This window comes from Apodemus sylvaticus, chromosome 14 (genome assembly GCF_947179515.1).
Source record: "Apodemus sylvaticus chromosome 14, mApoSyl1.1, whole genome shotgun sequence".
In the NCBI taxonomy this organism is placed as follows: Eukaryota; Metazoa; Chordata; class Mammalia; order Rodentia; family Muridae; genus Apodemus; species Apodemus sylvaticus.
The window spans coordinates 12,440,795-12,461,707 of record NC_067485.1 but is presented as its reverse complement, the minus strand read 5'-3'; the positions used below and the strand labels follow the sequence as shown (position 1 = coordinate 12,461,707).

Here is a 20,913-nt window from a genome sequence, read left to right as displayed (position 1 = left end):
GTGAGTTCCAGGACAGCCAGGGCTATACAGAGAAACCCTGTCTCAAAAAAACCAATCCCATAAATAAATAAATAAATAACATAGCAAACATTCCCAAACTCTCACTCAATGCCTTCAACATAAGGAAACATGACATAAGCTAGATGAGTCATGTCTTCAGCAGTGTAATCATCTCATGCTCTGGTGAAGAGCTCTAAACCCATCCTTACAAGGATGGCCCTATTTAAACTCAGTACGTCTCTGTGATGGTTATTCTTGGTTGTCAACTTGACTATCTATATCTGGAATCAAAAACCCAAACAGCTAGAAATAACTATGAGTGATTTTTAATTAATTGGATCATTTGAGGTGGGAAGACATCTTAAATCCAGATCATTTGATGTCAGAAGACCCTGCCTAAACTGATGCCACACCCTGTCATGGCAGCTTACATAAAAGACATAGAAGAAACAGCTTTTGCCTTCTGCCTGCTTGCCCTCATCCTCACTGCCACGGTCCTACAACCTGCTGCAGAGCAGGTATTAGGGATTCTTATGTGTACTAAAGATTAGCTGTGGCTGGCAATGGTGGCACACGCCTGTAATCCCAGCACTCTGGGAGGCAGAGGGAGGCGTATTTCTGAGTTCGAGGCCAGCCTGGTCTACAGAGTGAGTTCGAGGACAGCCAGGGCTATACCAAGAAACCCTGTCTCAAAAAAAACAAATCCAAAAAAAAAAAAGAAAGAAAAAAGAAAAGTGGGAGTGAATATGATCAGATTACAGTATATACATTGTGAAATTGACAAAAAATAAATTTAACTTTTAAATGCTGCAATAAAATTTATCTCCAAAGATGATCTTAACATGTTAAGTTGATGGTCTATTTGCCCCCATAGGCACAAAAGGGCAGACAGTCAAAGATAGATACATACACAGGTGCCCCATAGATATATATAATGTTTCAAATCAGTTCTTAAATTTCCTCCTTTTAAATCTAAGCAATCAAGACAATCTATCAGATATCAAAGAAAAATCTTTAATATGAAGATCTAAAATCTGGGAGCTGGGAAGGGGCCAGTTAATGGGGGGAGGTTTGGGGGGGGGGGAAGGTGGGGGGGGGGAAAAGATCTAAAATCTGAAGTAAAATGTGAAAAAAAATAGTAATAAAAAATACTAATAATTAATATCCTCCAGGAATAAAAGACATTGGACACTGGATCTCTGAACATTCTCAGGATGCCATAAATAAACAAAGAACATTAGAAAACCACTAAGAAATTCTGAGACTGGCCAGGCTTGATAGCTCATGCCTTTAATCCCAGCACTTGAGAGGCAGATGGAAGGCCAGCCTAGTCACACCAGCAAGCCCAGGGTACTCCAAAGACAGTAATGAAAACTCTAACTTAAAAATAGGAATGACTTGATTTTCATCATTTATTTTAGAGTTGAAACAGACATCTCTTTCCAGAAGTATAAGAGATTTTAGGCTGTGTTTCTTGTATAGCAATACACAGCAAAGAACTCCCCTTTGAGTCCTTTAATTAGGATCAATAATAGTTTTACTTAGTTTCATAACAAAATAGCTGCTCACAAATTTAAGTACTTCCAAACATGGATAGGATCATATATAATAGTTTTTAAATTTCAGATGATCGTTTCCAAGATATCTATAGAGCACACAAGAGGCTGGGACAGAAAGATGGTTGGTCCCAGCCCAGTTTGTACCATAATAGGTGAGAATCTGCCTAGAATTCTGGGTTTCCAGTGCTGTCTTCCTTGGTTCTCACTACAGTGTTCCCTTGCAGTTCTATGACGTTTTATTTTTTGGTTTGGTTTTTTTAGATTTGGTTTTTTTCGAGACAGGGTTTCTCTGTATAGCCCTGGCTATCCTGGAACTCACTCTGCAGACCAGGCTGGCCTCGAACTCAAAAGTTTGCCTGCGGGGGCTAGAGAGATGGCTCAGCAGTTAGGAGCACTAACTGCTCTTCCTGAGGTCCTGAGTTCAAATCCCAGCGACCACATGGTGGCTCACAACCATCTGTAAAGGTATCTGATGCCCTCTTCTGGTGTGTCTGAAGACAGCGACAGTGTACTCATATAAATAAAATAAATCTTTAAAAAAAAAAAAAAAAAAAAAAAGTTTGCCTGCCTCTGCCTCCCAATTGCTAGGATTACAAGCATGTGCCACCATCGCCAGGCAGTTCTATGACTTTTGATTGCAACTTTTCACTCACACAATATTAGCTCCTTTTCATCAAGTCTGAATCAGAGAACTTCTCATGGAAGCCAGTCTTCAGCTCTTTAATTTGGAGAATGTAGTTTTTTGTCATCACTTTTCTTTTTAGAAACAAATTTCAGTTCTGAAAAATGGCTTAGACTTTTCCTTTCAAATGAGTTTCCCAAAGATATAATTTTACTAGGAATTAGTAATCTGAATTATATATCTGTGCAACCACTTAAGGACGCCCTTGACAAGAACTACCCAATTCATTTATATAGACCAACCAAAAGCTCAAACTCCTGGCTCCATTTCTGTTTATGAGTTGAAACAGAGAGTTCCCTACATAAGGCAAAACAAGTCTGTTCCTCCTAAAAGTTGAGAAGACTATTTTAGCATCATTACTATATCTCAGCCACCCTGCTGTACACTCAACTCTCTAATCAAAGAACAGAACTTGCTGTGGTTCAAGGCAAGGAAATGTACCCAGATATGTAGTGGAGCCAACTTGAGCCACTCATTATGTGGCTGGAGATATGATTTACACTCTGACAGTGACAGGCATAGACTTCAGCTGAGTGTTGACAAAGCCCTGCCACTGTGAATTTCAGCTTTGCAATAAGCTGCAATAACAACACCCATGGCAGAATTGCTCATCTAAGCTAACACTAATTTTGACAGGTCCACATTAAACATAAATTGTTTCTCAGCATAACAGAGTAAATCATCTCCCATCATGCCTTTTACTGAAGAACAGAGGTCAGCTCAAAACTGCAATCTGTCTAAGATCTATATAGTAAAGGAAAAGAAAAGGGGACTTAACAAATGGGTCAAGAGTCAAGAGTTCTTGCTGCTCTGAGTCCCTGGGTTCCATTCCCAACACTTACACAGCAGCTCACGGTCATTTGTACCTTCAGTTCCAGGAGACCTAACTCTTTAGGTACCAGGCACATACAAGCAAGCACTCACACACATAGAATAAAATGTTTAAGAGATAAGTAAAGAATCAAGAGCTCTAGGAAGGGCACCTAGCCCTTATAAAGATTACATTTTGCCAGGCAATGGTGGCATATGCCTGTAATCCCAGCACTTGGGAGGCAGAGGCAGGCAGATGTCTGAGTTCGAGGCCAGCCTGGTCTACAGAGTAAGTTCCAGGACAGCCAGGGCTATACAGAGAAACCCTGTCTCAAAAAAGCAAAAAATTTAAAAAAATTTAAAAAAAAAGATCACATTTATAATTCCAATAGTCTTCCTCTAGGGAGGCTTAAAGTAACTCTCTAAGAAATTTGCAAAAGCTTAAAGATTCAGAACAAAAAGGAAGCATATACACTCCTAGAGAATTCTCTTCTCCGAATGTAAATACTATCAATTCAATTAAAAAATGAAAACTTACGTGCAATTTTTCTTTTAGCCAAACACTTTGATCTGTTTGACTGTTTTGTCTTTGTTTTCTGCAATCCATTCTCCTCTTTTGTTTCCTGTTGTAAACAAGAAATAAGATCCTGAACAAAATACTAAATTGTAGCCCAAGAAAATTTTCAGGTGGGGAGAGGGATGAGAAATCATAAAATGTCTGCCACTCTAAGAAAATGGCCTGAGCAATTACAAACTTGTCCTACAGTAAATGCTAAGCAAATAAAATTTCCTAAAATGTTTAGAGTGACAGACATAATAACTGACCCTCAGAAACGAAAGTTAAGCTGGGTAGCAGCAGCATACACCTCTAATCCTGGCATCTGAGAGGCCGAGGCAGGGGGATCACTGTAAGTTCAAGGCAAGCCTTGTCTACAGAGTGAGTTCCAGAGCAGCTAAGGCTACACACAGAGAAAGAAAGAAAGAAAGAAAGAAAGAAAGAAAGAAAGAAAGAAAGAAAGAAAGAAAGAAAGAAAGAAAGAGAGAGAGAGAGAGAGAGAGAGAGAGAGAGAGAGGGAGGGAGGGAGGGAGGGAGGGAGGGGAGGGGAGGGGAGGGGAGGGGAGGGGAGGGGAGGGGAGGGGAGGGGAGGAGAGGAGAGGAAAGAAGGAAGTGAAGGAGGGAGGGAAGGAGGGAGGGAGGGAGGGAGGAACATAGGGAGGGAGGGAAGAAAAAGAAATGAATGAAAGGAAAGTTAGATATCCTAAAATCAGCTTATGAAAGTTAAAAAAACAATAAAAACAAAAAATAAAAAGCCAAAGGTAATCTACTAAAGTAGAAAGCAATACACATATAAACATATATGTTCTATCATCTTTTTGTTTTCAATCCATCCCAACCAGTTTCCACTCCTCCCAGTCCCCCACACACACCTCCCCTCTCCCCCAGATCCACTTCTCCTCCATTCCTATCTTCTCATAATGCAGAAATTATATTATTAATAAATAAAAAAGCATAAAGTAAAATGTATCAATCAACTACTACATAGACTAAAAGCAAAAGTCAAATAATACTAATCAAAACTGAAAACCCAGCCGGGTGGTGGTGGCACACACTTTTAACCCCAGCGCTTGGGAGGCAGAGGCAGGCAGATTTCTGAGTTCAAGGCCAGCTGGTCTACAGAGTGAGTTCCAGGACAGCCAGAGCTATAGAGAAACCCTGTCTCAAAAAACCAAAAACCAAAACCAAAACAAACAAAACAAAAACTGAAAACCTAGATAGTAGCCAAAATAAGAAAAGACAATAAAAGAAATTATGAAAAGAATGCTGTGGGAGTGTGTCGGGTGGAGGGGAATATATGTGGAGGTGGGGGATGGGAGGAGGGGCTGGGGGGTCTTTGGGGAGGGGGGAAATCAGGAAAGGTTTACCATTGGCAATATAAATGAAGCCAATATTCAACTTAAAAAAAAAAAAAAAGGATGCTGTGGTGGTTTGAATAAGAACAGCCCTGGGCTGGAGAGATGGCTCAGCGGTTAAGAGCACTGAAGGTCCTGAGTTCAAATCCCAGTAACCACATGGTGGCTATCAGCCTTCTGTAACAAGATCTGATACCCTCTTCTGGGGTGTCTGAAGACAGCTACAGTGTACTTACATGTAATAAAGAAATAAATCTTAAAAAAAAAAAAAAAAAGAATAGCCCCATAGATTCATGTGTTTGAATGTTTGGCCCAGAGCACCACTGGGAGGTGTGGCCTTGTGATGCTGATAGCTTTGTTGGCGAACATGTGTATGAGTCACTAGGGGGTGGGCTTTAAGATCTCAAAAGCTAAAGCCAGACTTAGTGACTCAGCTCACTTCCTGCTGCCTGTTGACTGAGAAGTAGAACCAGCTCCTTCTCCAGCACCATGTCTGCTTGCATGCCACCATGCTTCCTGCCATGACAATAATGGACTAATCCTCTGAGCTGTGAGCCTGCCCCAATTAAATGTTCTCCTTTATAAGAGTTGCCTTGGTCACGGTCTCTTCACAGCCATAGAAACCCTAAGACACATACACAGGTAATCATTAGAACAACATATCAAAACCAAAAACAAAACTATCAGTATTCCCACTGCTACTACAAGCCATGAGAACAAAGAATAACCAAAAAATGAGAGTTCAGGAAAAATAAAGAGAGTGAAGACAGCAGTTAGAAGGCATGGCAGGCAGATATCTATGAGTTCAGGGCCAGTGTGATCTACACAGTGAGTTCCAGGCCAGCCAACGTTACAAAGTGAGAGCCTGTCTCAAACATCAGGTGAAGGAACATGTACACATCACCCTTAGAAAGCATGTGTCAGTATTAGGTCCTTCAAATCATCAGGTACAGGAAAGATCATGAAAGCAGAAGAAACCCGAGGAGGGGTGTGGCTTGAATGTGGACGTGCTCCACATGTGCACAAAGTTCCCAGCTGGCAGCCTTGTTTGGGAGGTTTGTAGAACTTTCAGTACTTAAGAGTCTCACTGCAAGAAATGGGTTGTGGGGAAGGTCTTGACTTTACAGCCTGACCTACTTCCTATTCACGTTTTGCTTCCTGAGTGTAGAAGAACATAAACAACAACTTCCGGGTTGGGGGCTGAAGTGGGGGGGAACGTCCTTGTGAAGGCAGGGGGACAGGAGGAGGTATGGGATGTGGAACAGTCAGAGGATGGACCAGGAGGGGAATAAAATCTGGAGTTTAAAATAAATAAAAGAGCTGGGCGGTGGTGGCGCACACCTGTAATCCCAGCACTCTGAGAGGCAGGGGCAGGTGAATTTCTGAGTTCGAGGCCAGCCTGGTCTACAGTGTGAATTCCAGGACAGCCAGGGCTATACAGAGAAACCCTGTCTCTAAAAAAAACCAAATCCAATAAATAAATAAATAAAAAGAAAAAAATGTCCTGTACATTTCAGAAAGCTGGGGGAAAATACCCCACAACTTCCTGCTCCTGCCACCATGCCTCCCCTATCTGCTGGGCTGTCTTCTATGCCATGATGCACTATAAGACTTTGGAACGCAAGATAAAATAAACTCTTTCTCCTTAAGTTGCTTTTCTCAGGGGTACTTTATCACAACATAAAAGCAATTAAGACAGAACCTGTGCTGAGAAGTGAGGCCACTGCTATGATAAGCCCACCCACGTGGTTTGAAAGTGGTTTGGGGGGAGAAATAATGAAATGTTTGGAACTTTGGATTAGAAAAGACCTGATGTGCTATAAACAGAACTTAGTGGACTATTCTAATGGGAGCCTGTAAGACAAGGATGCTGACAAAAGCATGAACAGTAGGGACTCAGATCTTGAGTTTCCAGAGAACAGTGACTATCAGGGACTTGGGAAGAGGTCATTTAGGTCATAGTTTGATCATGAATCTGGCTTCATTCTACCAGTGTCCTAGGAACCTGAGCAAAGTTGAATTTAAAGACAATAAACTAATTTGACAGTAAGAATCTGAAGACAGAATTATATCTAGCATTGAAAATTGTGCTATGATGGGACACTAGGAAAGGGGTCCTCTGGGCAAAATTCATTGGTGACTATTGTGAAAATCAAAATTCATTTAAACGAAGAAAACCTAAACATAAGGTAATTCCTATTCCTCAAAGCAACTACTTAAAAGTTTCTCCAGGGTCTATGCACAAAAGCTGATACAGCTTTATCCCAATGGGGTCAAGCTACATTTTGAGCTGGTGGCAGGACTTGGCAATGCATTCTTTTAGTACTCACTTTGCAAGCATGAAAGAAACAAGAGCAAAGAAGTCACAGAGTCCTGTGTTCCATGTTTTCTGAAAACAGCTAAGGTCAGGCGATTATGGTAAGATCAGAGTCCTGGTGGAGAGACCCTGAGCCATATGTGAAGGTATAAAGGTAAGGCCTAGGTTGCAATGGAAACCCCAGGATACTGGAGGTGCTAGAACCACAGCACATATGCTGAAGAGAACTGAAAGCATGGAATAGTTAATCCCAGCACTTGGGAGACAGAGGCAGGCAGATTTCTGAGTTCGAGGCTAGCCTGGTCTACAGAGTGAATTCCAGGACAGCCAGGGCTACACAGAGAAACCCTGTCTTGAAAAAAAAAAAAAAAAAAAAAAAAACACACAAAGCAAAAACAAAACAAAAAAAAAGAAATAAAGTTAAATATGATGGCTCATACCTTCAATCTCAGTACTTGGGTGGCAAAGGCAGGGAGATCTCTGTGAATTCAAGGCCAGTATGGTCTACAAAGCAAGCTCTGGGCTGGTCAGGAGTACAAAGTGAAACTCAGTCTTAAAACACTGAGAAAAAAAGAGGGAAAGGAAGAACCATTAAGAAAAGAAAAACTGGGCGTGGTGGCTCACACCTGTAATCCCAGCATTTGGGGAGGCAGAGGCAGGCGGATTTCTGAGTTCAAGGCCAGCCTGGCCTGGTCAACAGAGTGAGTTCCAGGACAGCCAGGACTACACAGAGAAACCCTGTCTCAAAAAACCAAAAAAAAAAAAAAGAAAAAGAAAAAACCTGAGGCCTGAGTTAACTCAGCAGTTAAGAACACTGCTCTTACAAAGGCCCAAAAATTGCTTCCCAGCACCCAAATCAGGTAGCTCACAGGTGCCTGTAACTCCAGTTCCGGGGCATCTGACACTGTCTAGACTCCACGACACCTACATACATGAGATACACATAAACTCATGCAAGAACACACACACACATACATACACACACACACACACACACACATATATACATTAGTATGTTTTTTAAAAAAATAAAAGAAAAACCCAATGCAGGGTTTTCTAAGAATGCTAAAGGCTAAATACTATTGACAGGTAATTAACTTACAAATTATCCTCTAGAAAAACATAATCTAATAACAGAGGTTACAAAATATCATGGCAGGGGCCAGCAAGATAGCTCAGAAGTAAATGAGCTTGCCACCAAGCCAGATGATCACAGTTCCATTCATGATCCCACATCAGAGGAAAGCCAACTCCAAGCAGTTGTTCTCTAGACTCCACAAGCATGCAGCCATAGACATTCACACAAATTTAACTAAAATGTCAGTTTTTAAAAAATTTAAGGGCTGGAGAGATGGCTCAGCGGATAAGAGCACTGACTGCTCTTCTGATGGTCCTGAGTTCAAATCCCAGCAACCACATGGTGGCTCACCAACCATCTGTAACAAGATCTGATGCCCTCTTCTGGAGTGTCTGAAGACAGCTACAGTGAACTTTACATATAATAAATAAATAAATCTTAAAAAAAAAATTTAATACAGTGGCAATTTCAAAGAATGACAAATAATACAGAAATAAGCACAAGTTCTATGGAACCATAACAGATCATCAAACTGACCTAGTCGTCTTAGAAGATCTACAATGGAAATCAAAAAAGCTGAGAAACAACTGAAAAGTATTGTAGGCAATACAAGAGTCAGAAGAAATATGGAATAATTCATGTAGTTTCAACTGAAAAAGCCAATAAGTTTTTTCCCCTAATACCAACTACTTAATATTCTAAAACAGTTTTTTAAAGTATTTTTAAAAATGCAAAAATGGTAAATGGGGGGAATGGGGAGGATAGAGAGATGTCTCAGTGGTTGAAAGCACATCCTGTTCTTTTACAGGTGGCTCACAACAGCCAACTCCAAGGGATCTGACACTCTCCTGACCTCCTCAGGACCTGTGCTAACATAGTATACATTCACAAATCACACACATCAACTAAGGAAAAGGGCCGCACCAGTAAGATCAGTGTCTTGCTCATCCATCTCCAGAGAAGCTTCCTTCTACAGTAAACGGGAATAAAAACAGAGGCCCACAATGGAACAAGGTCCAGAGTGTAAGAGACCAAAGAACACCCAGTCCTCAGGGTGCTTCCTCAGAGCTCAGGGAATCCTGCCCCAAAAGAGGGAAGATTGCAAGAGTCAGAGGGGATAGAGGTCACCAGGAAGCCTTTCAAAACACAGCAGGACTGATACACATATGAACTCACAGAAACTGTGGCAGTATGCACAGGGCCTGCACAGGTCTAAGCCACAGGGGGGTCCCAGTGCTCAGAGGGAAGTGGACATAAGCCTCCATCCCAAACCTAAAAGCTGTCTCTAATTAACAAGTGTTCACAAAGGAAAACCTAGGTCTCAGTGGGTATACAAACCACTTTTAAAGATAGACCCCCATGCCCAGCAGTAAACACTAATAACACAAAACAAACTCAATAGCATCTCTTTGGAGGTACTTTGTTTAATAACATTGTCTGCACACTATTTTCTTTTTCTCCTTATAGATCTTTGGGTATATATTACAATTTCCAGTGTTGTGATTTTATGAATTTCTATGTGTGAACTTGTATATCTCAGCATCTATATGCATTTCTTGGGCTTTTTCTTCTGTTCTCCCATTCTTTGGTTCTTTTTCTTCTGTTTGTTTTGTCCTATTCCAGTTTGTTATTATCTTATTTATTATTTTTAGATGCCAGCTTATACTCTAATGAGAGGGAGAAAGGGCAGGGATTAGGGTAGGTGGAAAGTTGGGGAGGATCCAAGAAGAGTTGGAGGAACAGAAACCAAAATCAGAATATATTGTATAAAAAAAAATCTATTTTCAATGCAAAAAATTAAAATTTAAAATGAAAACTAAGGAAAGGCAAAGGGAAGTAAAACAAATATAGCAATGGATAGAAAGGAAAACAATAAGACAGGGACACTCAAAAATATGATAATTTCTGCAATGATGAATACAGAATAAATTCACGTTATGCCTCCCATGTAAGTGAACTGTCACCCCCCACACACACACCTAAATAAATAGCTGCAGTAGATGAAGTAAAAAGCCAGGAGGAAAAACACGACCAAAGAGATATTTCAGAGACTGTACTGCAAAACTCTACATAACAGAGGAACAGGCAAAGAAACAGAAATGGAAACAAACCTCAGTATCACTTGAGAGTTAAATCTAAAGCATGTGGTGACCAGTCAGGTATAAAGGATGAAAAACAAGAGTCAAAGGTGATTGTGAACTTTCCAGTCAGAGAAAAGTGAATGCTTCTCCCACTGAGTAAAATAAAGGATGTAAGACACACTGAGTTGATTCATTATGTACTGGACCTGATCTAACACACAGGTAAAAAAGAAAGAGAAATGGTAAATAAAGGGGAAGGTTTACAATCTAGACAACCTCTCTCCAGAAGCCTTCCCACAATAGCATCCTGTTCCTGGCCACCGGCTCCCTAGCATGGAGGAAGTCTGGAATCCGTCCCAGGCAGCTGTCACGTTTTCTTTTACTTTTCTTTTTTCTTTTCTTTTCTTTCTTTCTTTTTTGTTTTTTGTTTTTTGTTTTTGTTTTGTTTTGTTTTGTTTTGTTTTGTTTTGTTTTGTTTTGTTTTGTTTTGTTTTGTTTTGTTTTTTCCGAGACAGGGTTTCTCTGTGTAGCTCTGGCTGTCCTGGAACTCACTCTGTAGACCAGGCTGGCCTCGAACTCAGAAATCCACCTGCCTCTGAATCCCAAGTGCTGGGATTACAGGCGTGCACCACCACCACCTGGCTTTCTTTTACTTTTCAAACATACAAAAATTACACCTTCTATTTGATTTTATTGTAACAGTTCTAAAACCACATTGGGTTAACATATTACAAAAATGAAAACTTATAATCTATCCCAGCCAAATAGCATGGCCACTTTCTTTTAAATAATCCATAATTCCCTTTAGAAATCAAAGAAAATCAAGTAAGAACCAAATGAATTCAGCAAGCTAGGAGGAAGGTAGAGTCAAATAACACTCTGTGGGTAAAGAAGCCTAGACTGAGACCCACAATTGCATGTCAAACACTGACCTCTCCATCACTATCAGATATCACTATGAGCAAGTCCTCAAGTCTACGCTTCTTCTTTATACTGACAGAACTGCTGGCTTCCAGATCCTTCTTCTCCACGTTCTGGCCTTCAGGGGCTTCTTTAATTTTTTTCTTTCTCCGTGGCATCCTTTTACCTAAAATGCAAGTTCCATATTTACTCAAAAAATAAGATTCTAGCCAGGCGGTAGTGGTGCATGCCTGTAATCCCAGCACTCTGGTAGGCAGAGGCAGAGGCAGGCGGATTTCTGAGATCGAGGTCAGCCTGGTCTACAGAGTGAGTTCCAGGACAGCCAGGGCTATACAGAAAAACCCTGTCTTGAAAAAAATCAAAAAATCCAAAGAACAAAAAAAAGATTCTAATCTAGAGCTTAATCAATTTGGTCATATAAGAGCAAATGACAGCCATTTAAGGGAAATAAAACTAGACTTTAGAACTTTTTTCTTTTCCTCTTTTCTTTTTTTCTTTCTTTTTTTTTTTTTTTAAGACAGGGTTTCTCTGAAGAAGCTCTGGCTGTCCTGGAACTACTCACTCTGTGGACCAGGCTGGCCTTGAAGTCAGAAATCCGCCTGCCTCTGCCTCCCAGAATGCTAGAATTAAAGGCGTGAACCACCACTGCCCAGCAGTTCTTTTCTATTATTCATTAAAAAATTTACTTTTTTCTATAAAGGAATATATACATGTATGTGTAAACATTTCTATATAGGTGATGGACATATGTAAGTCTGTACATATATACACATAGAAAACACTAGTAAAATTTCAATAGCATTAGAAACAATTTATCTTGGTTCCTTATATATTAATTTGCACAAGTAGTTTCCTCAAGTATTCAGTAACAGTTTACCTAAAAGATCTTTTTTAAAAAAAAAAAATACTAATACTCTTAGTCAAGTACAGTGGATCCCACCACATCAGGAAACAGAGGCAGGAAGATCACAAGGTAGAGCCAACCTAGCCATTATAATTACTGTGTCCAAATTTTAGTAACAAAAACAAACAAACAGGGCTGGAGAGATGGCTCAGTGGTTAAGAGCACCGACTGTTCTTCCAAGGGTCCTGAGTTCAAATCCCAGCAACCACATGGCAGCTCACAACCATCCTTAATGAGATCTGATGTCCTCTTCTGGTGTGTCTGAAGACAGTTACAGTGTACTTACATGTAATAAATAAATAAATCTTTAAAAAAACAAAGACCTCAATGCCTCAGTTGTTAAGGAATCTCCCCCAAATCTCATAATTAATGTTTATATATTTATGCAATAATTAAGATAGTACATTTGTGGTGATTTTAATGAAAAAGGCTCCCAGGGCCCACTATTAGGAAGTGAGGCCTTGTTGGAGTAGGTGTGGCCATACTAGAGGAAGTGTATGACAGGGGCGGGATTTGAGGTTTCAGATGCTCAAACCAGGGCCAGTGGTAGCACTCTCTGTTCTGCTGCCTGCTGATCTGCATGTAGAACTCTCAGCTTCTATTCCAGCACCTTGTCTGTCTGGATGCTACCATGCTTCTGGCTATGATGATAATGGACTAAACTTCTGAATCTGTAAGCCAGCCCCAATTAAGTGTTTATAAAAGTTGCCATGGTCACGGAGTCTCTTCACAGCAACAGAAACTAGGACAACATTTGAAGGTAAAAAAAAATGAATTATTTCTCTTCAAGACAATTAACAGGAAAAGCATGTCTGCTTTCGCTGTGTCGTGTGCCTATAATAACTTACTTGCAGGCTCAAGCAGGAGGGTTACAAGGTGGAAACAACACAAGCAAAATTGTGAAATCATGCCTCAGAAGAAGAAAAGGAAAAAAAAAAATGTCTGCTTTCATCACCAAAGATTACACTGGAGGTTCTAAGTAGGTTAATAACTGAGGAAGAAAAACAAAATAAAAATTTAAAAAAAAAACTGCCATTTAAAAAATAATAAAACTGCCATTTAAAAAATAATTCTAAGGAATCGACTAAAAAACTACTATAATAAGAAAACTAGGATTCACAGTGAGATGGCTCAGTGGGTAAGAGCACTGATTGCTCTTCCAAAGGTCCTGAGTTCAAATCCCAGCAACCATATGGTGGCTCACAACCATCTATAATGAGATTTGACACCCTCTTCTAGGGTGTCTAAAGACAGCTATAGTGTACTTACATATAATAAATAAATAAATCTTTGAAAAAAAATAAGAAAACTAATCAAGGTGGAAGGATATAGTGCCAATAAATAAAAAACCAAATCAGTGTTATACACTAATAATAAACTAACATAAATTTTAATAAAATTCCCTTTAGGGGCTGAAGAGATGACTCAGTGGAAGGAGTAATAGCTTCTCTTCTAAAGGATTTTGGTTCAAGTCTCAGCAAACACATGGCTCTCAACCATCCATTATCCAAAGAGGGAATCTGATGTCCTCTTTTGCTCTCCCTATGTATCAGGCCCACACATAGCACACCGATATAAATACAGAGAGACAGACACACACACACACACACACACACACAAGCACAAATGAATTAAAAAAAGTTTTCCTTCTGCCCCTTCAAGGTAAAGGCACTTGCCACCAAGCCTGAGGATCAGAGTTCAATTCCTGGATCCAATTCCTGGAGTATACATGATGAAAGGTTGACTTCCACAAGTTGTTTTTGGACCTCTGCGGCACATAACACACACAAATAAATAAGTAAATAAATGCAAATGTAGTTTTCTGTTTCAACATTTTTACTTTATATGTATAAGTGGGTTTTCTTTTGTTTTGTTTTAATTGGTTGGTTGGTTTTTCAAGAGAAGATTTCTCTGTGAAACCTTGGCTGTCCTGGAACTTTCTCTGTAGACCAGGCTAGCCTCAAACTCGGAGATCCGCCTCCCTCTGTGTCCCAAGTGCCGGGATTAAAGACGTGTACCTCCACTGCCTTGTGGGTATGGATATTTTGCCTACATGCATGTGTATCACTGGTGTCTCTGTGCCTCAAAGGCCAGAAGATGACGGTCCCTGGGACTGGAGTCACAGGCAGTTTCTAAGTCACCAGGTGATGCTGGGGATTTAACCAGTGTCCTCGGAAGAGCAGTCTCTTAAGCACTGACACATTTTTCCATCCACCAATTCTACATTTTTAAAAGACTGATTTAAAGGTATGTCATATGAGTGTTTTTCCTGCATGTATTTATCTGTATCACTTGTATATCTGGTGCCTTCAGAGGACAGAGAGAGTGCCAGATCCTCTAGAAGTGGAGTTATCAACTGGTGCTGAGGACCAAGCCTTAGTCCTCTGTAAGGAGTCCTCTAAAGAGAAGTAAGTGCTCTTAAGTGCTGAACCATCTCTCTGTACCAATCATTCTCAACCTTCCTAATGCTGTAACCCTTTAATAAAGTTCTAGTGACCCTCAACCACAAAATTATTTTCATTGCTACTTCACAACTATAATTTTGATATCTGATATGTAACCCCAGTAACAGGATCTCTCAACCCCAAAAGGGTCACACCCCACAGGTTGAGAACCACTGCTCTATGCCTTAAATTCTACTTTTTTTTTTTTGGGGGGGGGGGTTGGTTTTTTGAGACAGGGTTTCTCTGTATAGCCCTGGCTGTCCTGGAACTCACTCCATAGACCAGGCTAGCCTCAAACTCAGAAATCCACCTGCCTCTGCCTCCCAGAGTGCTGGGATTACAGGTGTGTGCCACCACCGCCCAGCTTAAATTATACTTTTAACAGCATCAAAAATAATAAAATTCTAACCAGTAGTGGTAGCGCATGCCTTCAACCCCAGCATCTGGAAGGCAGAGGCAGGCAGATCTTTGAGTTTCAGGCCAGCCTGGTCTACAGAGCAAGTTCCAGGACAGCCAGGGCTACACAGAGAAACCCTGTGTTGGATGATTATTGATGATGATGATGATGATGATGATGATAAATGATGACAGTAATAACAATATCTTTATGAATAAATTTAACAAAAAAAAGGTTAAATTTAAAACTAAAAATTTTACAGTATTCCTTAAAAGAGGAAGAGATTAAATTCAGTAGAAGGTGTGTGTGTGTGTGTGTGTGTGTGTGTATGTGTGTGCATAAAAAAAATTAAAGGAAATCTAGATAAATGTAAAACCTCCCAGGTTCATGAGTAGAAGACTTAAACATTGTTAGTATGAGAATATGCCCCAGCTGTTATCTAGGTATATTCTCCAATAAAAATCCTATTTGCCTTTTCTTTTTTTTAATTTTATTTACACTGGTGCTGTGTTCTGCCTCCATGTGTGTCTGTGTGAAAGTGTCAGATGCTGGATTTGAACCCAGGTCCTGTGGATGAACAGCCAGTGCTCTTAACCACTGAGCCATCTCTCCAGCCCCTGTTTAGCCTTCTTGAGAAAATAAACAAGCTGATCCTAAATGCAAGGGTCCCAAAATAGATAAAACAATATTGACCAATAAAAGAACAAACTTGAAAAATTCAAACACTCTAATTTCAAAACACAGAAGAAAGCAACAATTACCAAAACATCATGGCCCTGACACAAAGATAGACACACAAAGATAGATGAAATTCAAGAGACTAAAAAACACCGCCTATCCTGTCAACTAATTATATAAAGGTGTTAATATAACTTTTTATGTAATAATAAAATATTTTCAGTGAAAAGGCCTTTTCAAAAAAATGGTACTAAGACAACTGGAAGTACACATTTAATAAATTAAATTATATTAAGTCCTTGCCACACATATACACAAAAGATTCATGAAATGAACCAAAGGCCTAAACCTAAGAACAAAACATAAAGCTCTTTAAGGTATAAACATCAGCATAAGCAGGGCTGGAGAGATGGCTCAGCAGATAAGAGCACTAACTGCTATTCTGGAGGTCAAGAGTTCAATTTCCAGCAATTACAAGGTGGTGGCTCACAACCATCCCTAACTAGAAACAAATAAAGAACCTATGGCCTGAAGCAAGAAGGGGCCTGGAGCAAACAGAACCAGAGCAAGCAGGAGAAAGGGAAGGAGGGAAAAATTTTTAAAAAATTTTTTTAATGTAGTATGATTATTTTTTAAAAAAATCAGCATGAGCATAAATTCTTCTCACCTAGGATAATAGACAATGGTATGAAATATCAAAGCACAAGCTATAAGGAAATATATCTAAATTAAAACTTTTGTGCTCCAAACCATAAAATTAAGTACAGCTTTAATGAAAATGGTATATGAAATTTGTAGCCAGGCGGTGGTGGCGCACACCTGTAATCCCAGCACTCTGGGAGGCAGAGGCAGTTCAAGGCCAGCCTGGTCTACAGAGTGAGCACCAGGATAGCCAGGGCTATACAGAGAAACCCTGTCTCGAAAAAACCAAATCCAAAAAACAAAAAAAATAAAAAAGAAATTTGTAATCTGAAAACAAAACATTGTTCAAAGAAATGAAGATAGGTGGTTGGGGTTGGAGAGATGGTTTGGCTCACAATTAGCTGTAACTCCCGTTTCAGGTGAACCAACACCTTCTTCTGACCCCCACAGGCACTAAGCACACAAATGATGCAAAGACATCTGTGCAGATGAGAGACTCATACACATAAAATAAAAACACATCTTCAAAAATAAACTACACAGGTTGGAGAGGTTGCTCAGCGGTTAAGAGCACTGACTGCTCTTCCAAAGGTCCTGAGTTCAAATCCCAGCAACCACATGGTGGCTCACAACCATCTGTAATGAGATCTGACACGCCCTCTTCTGGAGTGTCTGAAGAGAGCTACAGTATACTCATATATGATAAATAAATCTTTAAATAGAAGCATTATTTAACAGTACTCTGACATAGAAACAATTCAAATGGCCACTAACTGATAAAATACGGTATATATTTTATGACTCACCATAAAAATAAAACATTTATGATCTGAAGCTTGAAAATATCACAATAAGTGAAAGAAGTTAGTTCTAAAGGACCACAAATACTTAAGTGTATGATTCCACTAATATAAAATATCAAGAATCTGTAAATAAATAATTATTTAGAACTGAGTTGGGGGGAACTGACAAAGTAGATAGTGATATGACTGAATGGGTGGAATTTTTAAGATAAATTTAACTGCTCTGAATTATGATAGTTACTCAATCCTGTGAATATATTAAAATACATATAATTGGGGACTAAAGGTAGATATACTGTATATGAATTACAGTGCAATAAAGCTGAAATTAACTTCTAGTGATTTAAGTCAAAACACTGGTTACTACCAAAACTCACTGGGAAGGACAGAATGAAAATGGGTTACTGAAAATGTATTATTGCCATCTGGGCCGTAGTTACATATGTACCTTAAGTCACAGTTAACAATGGTTCCTTTTACTATATGTAATACCTTAAAAAACAAGTTTAAGGACTGGAGAGATGGCTCAGCGGTTAAGAGCACTGACTGCCCTTCCAGTGGTCCTGAGTTCAAATCCCAGCAACCACGTGGTGGCTCACAACCATCTGTAATGGGATCCGATGCCCTCTTCTGGTGTGCAAGAAGACAGCTACAGTGTACTCATATACATAAATAAATCTTGAAAAAAAACAATTTTAAGCAGTAATATGTATTTCATGAGTGAGTATTCTAAGTCATTCTAAGACATCTGAAAGGCACCTCCTTATGATAAGGAAACCGTTCAGGGAGGTCGCCAACCCAAACAAGTAAAGCACTGTCATTTCTCACCTCCTAACCCCAAAACCTAACTCCAATACCCTACTAGCTTCTTTGTTGTTGTTGTGTTGGGTTTTTTTTCCAAGGGAGGATCTCTCTACATAGCTCTGGCTGCCCTGGAACTCACTATGTAGAAGCCTTAAACTCACAGAGCCTGCCTTTGCCTTTGCCTTCCAAGGGCTGTGATTAAAGGTGTGCACAACCTTTATATCACCTCTAACAAGAATCTCTACCTAACACATGGTATGCTCACATAAATATTTGCTGAATGAATCAGTACCATAAAATAGATATTTCAATTATTAAATGTTTCATTAAAACAATGGGGGTATAGCTCGGTAGTAGAACATGTTATCATGTGTAAGGCTTTCGTTTCCATCCTCAGCAGCTACATGAATAAGTAAGCAAGCTACAGAAGGACAGGACCCAGGAGGATATTAACTGAAGACAGAGATGGGGTGGAGGAATAAAACACTGTGAAGGGCTGGAGATGTAGCTCAGTAGCTAGCACGCAGCAGGTACAAGGTTTGATTCAGCATCACAAAGAACCTTTAAACCTTTAAAGCTAGAAGAGCATTTGATGTAAAGTAGGAATTAGTACAGAAGAAGCCTGGAGAAACTATTCAAGACCCTAGGAAAATACCCTATATGGAGTGGCTTCTAACTTATTAAACATTTCCAATTCCTGTTGTATTATCTAAAACAATATGCCAATAGCAGCTATATCTTCAATACAAGTACTTTTTCTAAAAATTTTAATTTATGATACCTATAGCTGACATCTTTTTTAACTTTATTTTTTATTATTTTTAAGAGCATGTGCGTACATGTACACAGGAGTGCAGGTACTAACAAATTTTTTTAATTATTTGAATTTTAAATTTTAAAATAATCCCACCACTTGGGAGGCAGAAGCAGGAGGATCTCTGTGAGTTTGAGTCAGCACAGTCTACATAGGGATTTTCAGGCCAGGCAGAACTACACAGTGAAACTTTGTCTCAAAAACATATAATAAAACTTTTAAATGCACAAGGCTCTTGGGGTTTATCTCCAGCACAAAATAAGAAGTAAGAAAGGGATAGCTTGATAGAATAGTCTTCCTTTATCAATTGATTACAATTAAGATTGATTTGTTTCTGTAACTGAGGAAGGTAAATGCATACCTATAAGCTCTTTCTCTCTCTCTCTCTCACACACACACACACACAGACACATATACATGCATGCATGCATACATACATACATATATAACAGAATTCAGGGGAGATTAGTCAGTGAGTAAATCCAGCAGCCGGATAGTGAGTAGGGGGAATCCCCAAGGAGGCCAGCCAGACATATCAACCAACTCCAAGAGACTCTGCCCCAATTAAGATGGAGACACTTAAGATTCCCACAGACGTCGGGGTGGTGGTGGTGATGGTGGTGTGTGTGCATGTGTGTGTGTGTGTGTTCATACCCACATGTGTGCAAAAATAAAAGATCTCAAACACACTCCGAGCAATAATAAGTTACCACTGACAGGACCAACAGACAAACTTCCAGGTTTCTCACACCCAATACTGAGGTTATTCCTCTCAAGAACCTTATCATGCCCTAAAACGTTAGTGAATTTAGTAAAAAGGAGTAGCTGACAAGTGGCTGTGCTGGGAAACGACACTCGGTGCGTCTGACTCCACAAGTAGACTTTCTTTGACCCAACTACAAGCACTGTGTCTCATAACAAACAAAAATCGTAAACATTGGGCTCACTCTTTTCGCAGCGTTGCCTGTCTATGATACAACGACTACATGCAAGAAGACTGGTCCAGATTCACATCCAGCTCCACCTCTGAGCGGACCAACGCTCTGGTCTCACAGGTTTCTGACACACAGCCGGTCATCAGCCACAAGAGAAATGCACCAGGCTCGACTGGCGGGCGACGTTAAGTGGTAAATGATACAGATTTCCAGGGGCAATCTTTCTCGGGAGACTGAGGCAGGAGGATGGCTAGTTAGAAGCCATCTTGGGTACCCTGTGAGTTCAAAGCCAGCCAGGGCTACACACAGAGAGACAGACAGACCCGGGTGGGAGCGGCGTCTCGGGCGGGCGAATAACTAGTGAAACCACAGGACAAGCAAAGTAACGTGGGGGAGGCGGCAGGCCTAGCTGCGGTCCGCGGAGAGTCCGTTAGCCGGGCGGGCAGCGAGGCTCCCTCCCTCCCAGGAAGCTCCGGGAGCAAGAGAGGGCGCCCGAAGGACGATGGCCGCCCTCAGAGGGAGGGGGACGCAGGGGGGCGCGAGAGCCAGGGCCGCCCGGCAGCGGCTCCCGCCCGCGGAGAGGCCTACTCGCTACGAGGCGCGCCTACGGCGGAGCGGCCGCCGCCCGGCAGACGGCGGGAAGCAGACGGCCCCCGACGGCCGCAGAGTGCCGCGGCGACGCGTACTCACCGCGAAGCTGGCCGCTCCGCCCAGCGCCTCCTGAACGCAGGGGGTCGCGAGCGGCCGCAACTCTTTAGAAAGTGGAGAGCCCGCGCTGCGGCGCGAGGCGGCGGGGGGCGGGGCGAGGGGCGGGGCCGGGGCGGAGCGAGGAGGGAGCGAGGCGCGCAGGCGCGGAGCCGCGTGGGCCACTGTAACCTCACGAAGTCCCTGGGTCCTCCTGAGCGCTTCTGTAGAACTCAGCCGTGGTTTGCGGAAAACCAAGGAAAGCCAATAGGGTCCCCAGATACCCTTCGAAATCAGCTCTGCTACATCAAGCTTCCTCTAGTGCTTTATTTGCATGAATCCAAACTGACGTTCAAATTCAGTGTTCACGTGACTACTTCGAAACTCTCTCGGTTGGTATAATGTTAATGTCTGATGGTCACAGTGGAGTTCAAGCATCCTGAAACACA

General features: G+C 40.9%; 1 protein-coding gene across 6 annotated transcripts in view; it reads right to left on the bottom strand.

The window, feature by feature from the left end:
- Uimc1 (ubiquitin interaction motif containing 1) overlaps positions 1 to 20,592 on the bottom strand; it is a 69,299-nt gene extending 48,707 nt beyond the window's left edge. For 2 of the 6 annotated variants that reach the window (XM_052156471.1, XM_052156476.1), the window contains exons 1-3: positions 20,471 to 20,590; positions 11,371 to 11,525; positions 3,590 to 3,674 (exon numbers count right to left, since the gene is read on the bottom strand). In XM_052156471.1, the coding sequence (XP_052012431.1) occupies positions 3,590 to 3,674; positions 11,371 to 11,517 (232 nt within the window). In that variant the 5' untranslated portion in view covers positions 11,518 to 11,525; positions 20,471 to 20,590. Of the gene's footprint in view, positions 1 to 3,589; positions 3,675 to 11,370; positions 11,526 to 13,939; positions 14,032 to 20,470 lie in introns of all 6 variants that reach the window. The other 4 variants (XM_052156472.1, XM_052156475.1, XM_052156474.1 and 1 more) reach the window with 4 other exon arrangements.
- Positions 20,593 to 20,913: the final 321 nt, after the last annotated feature.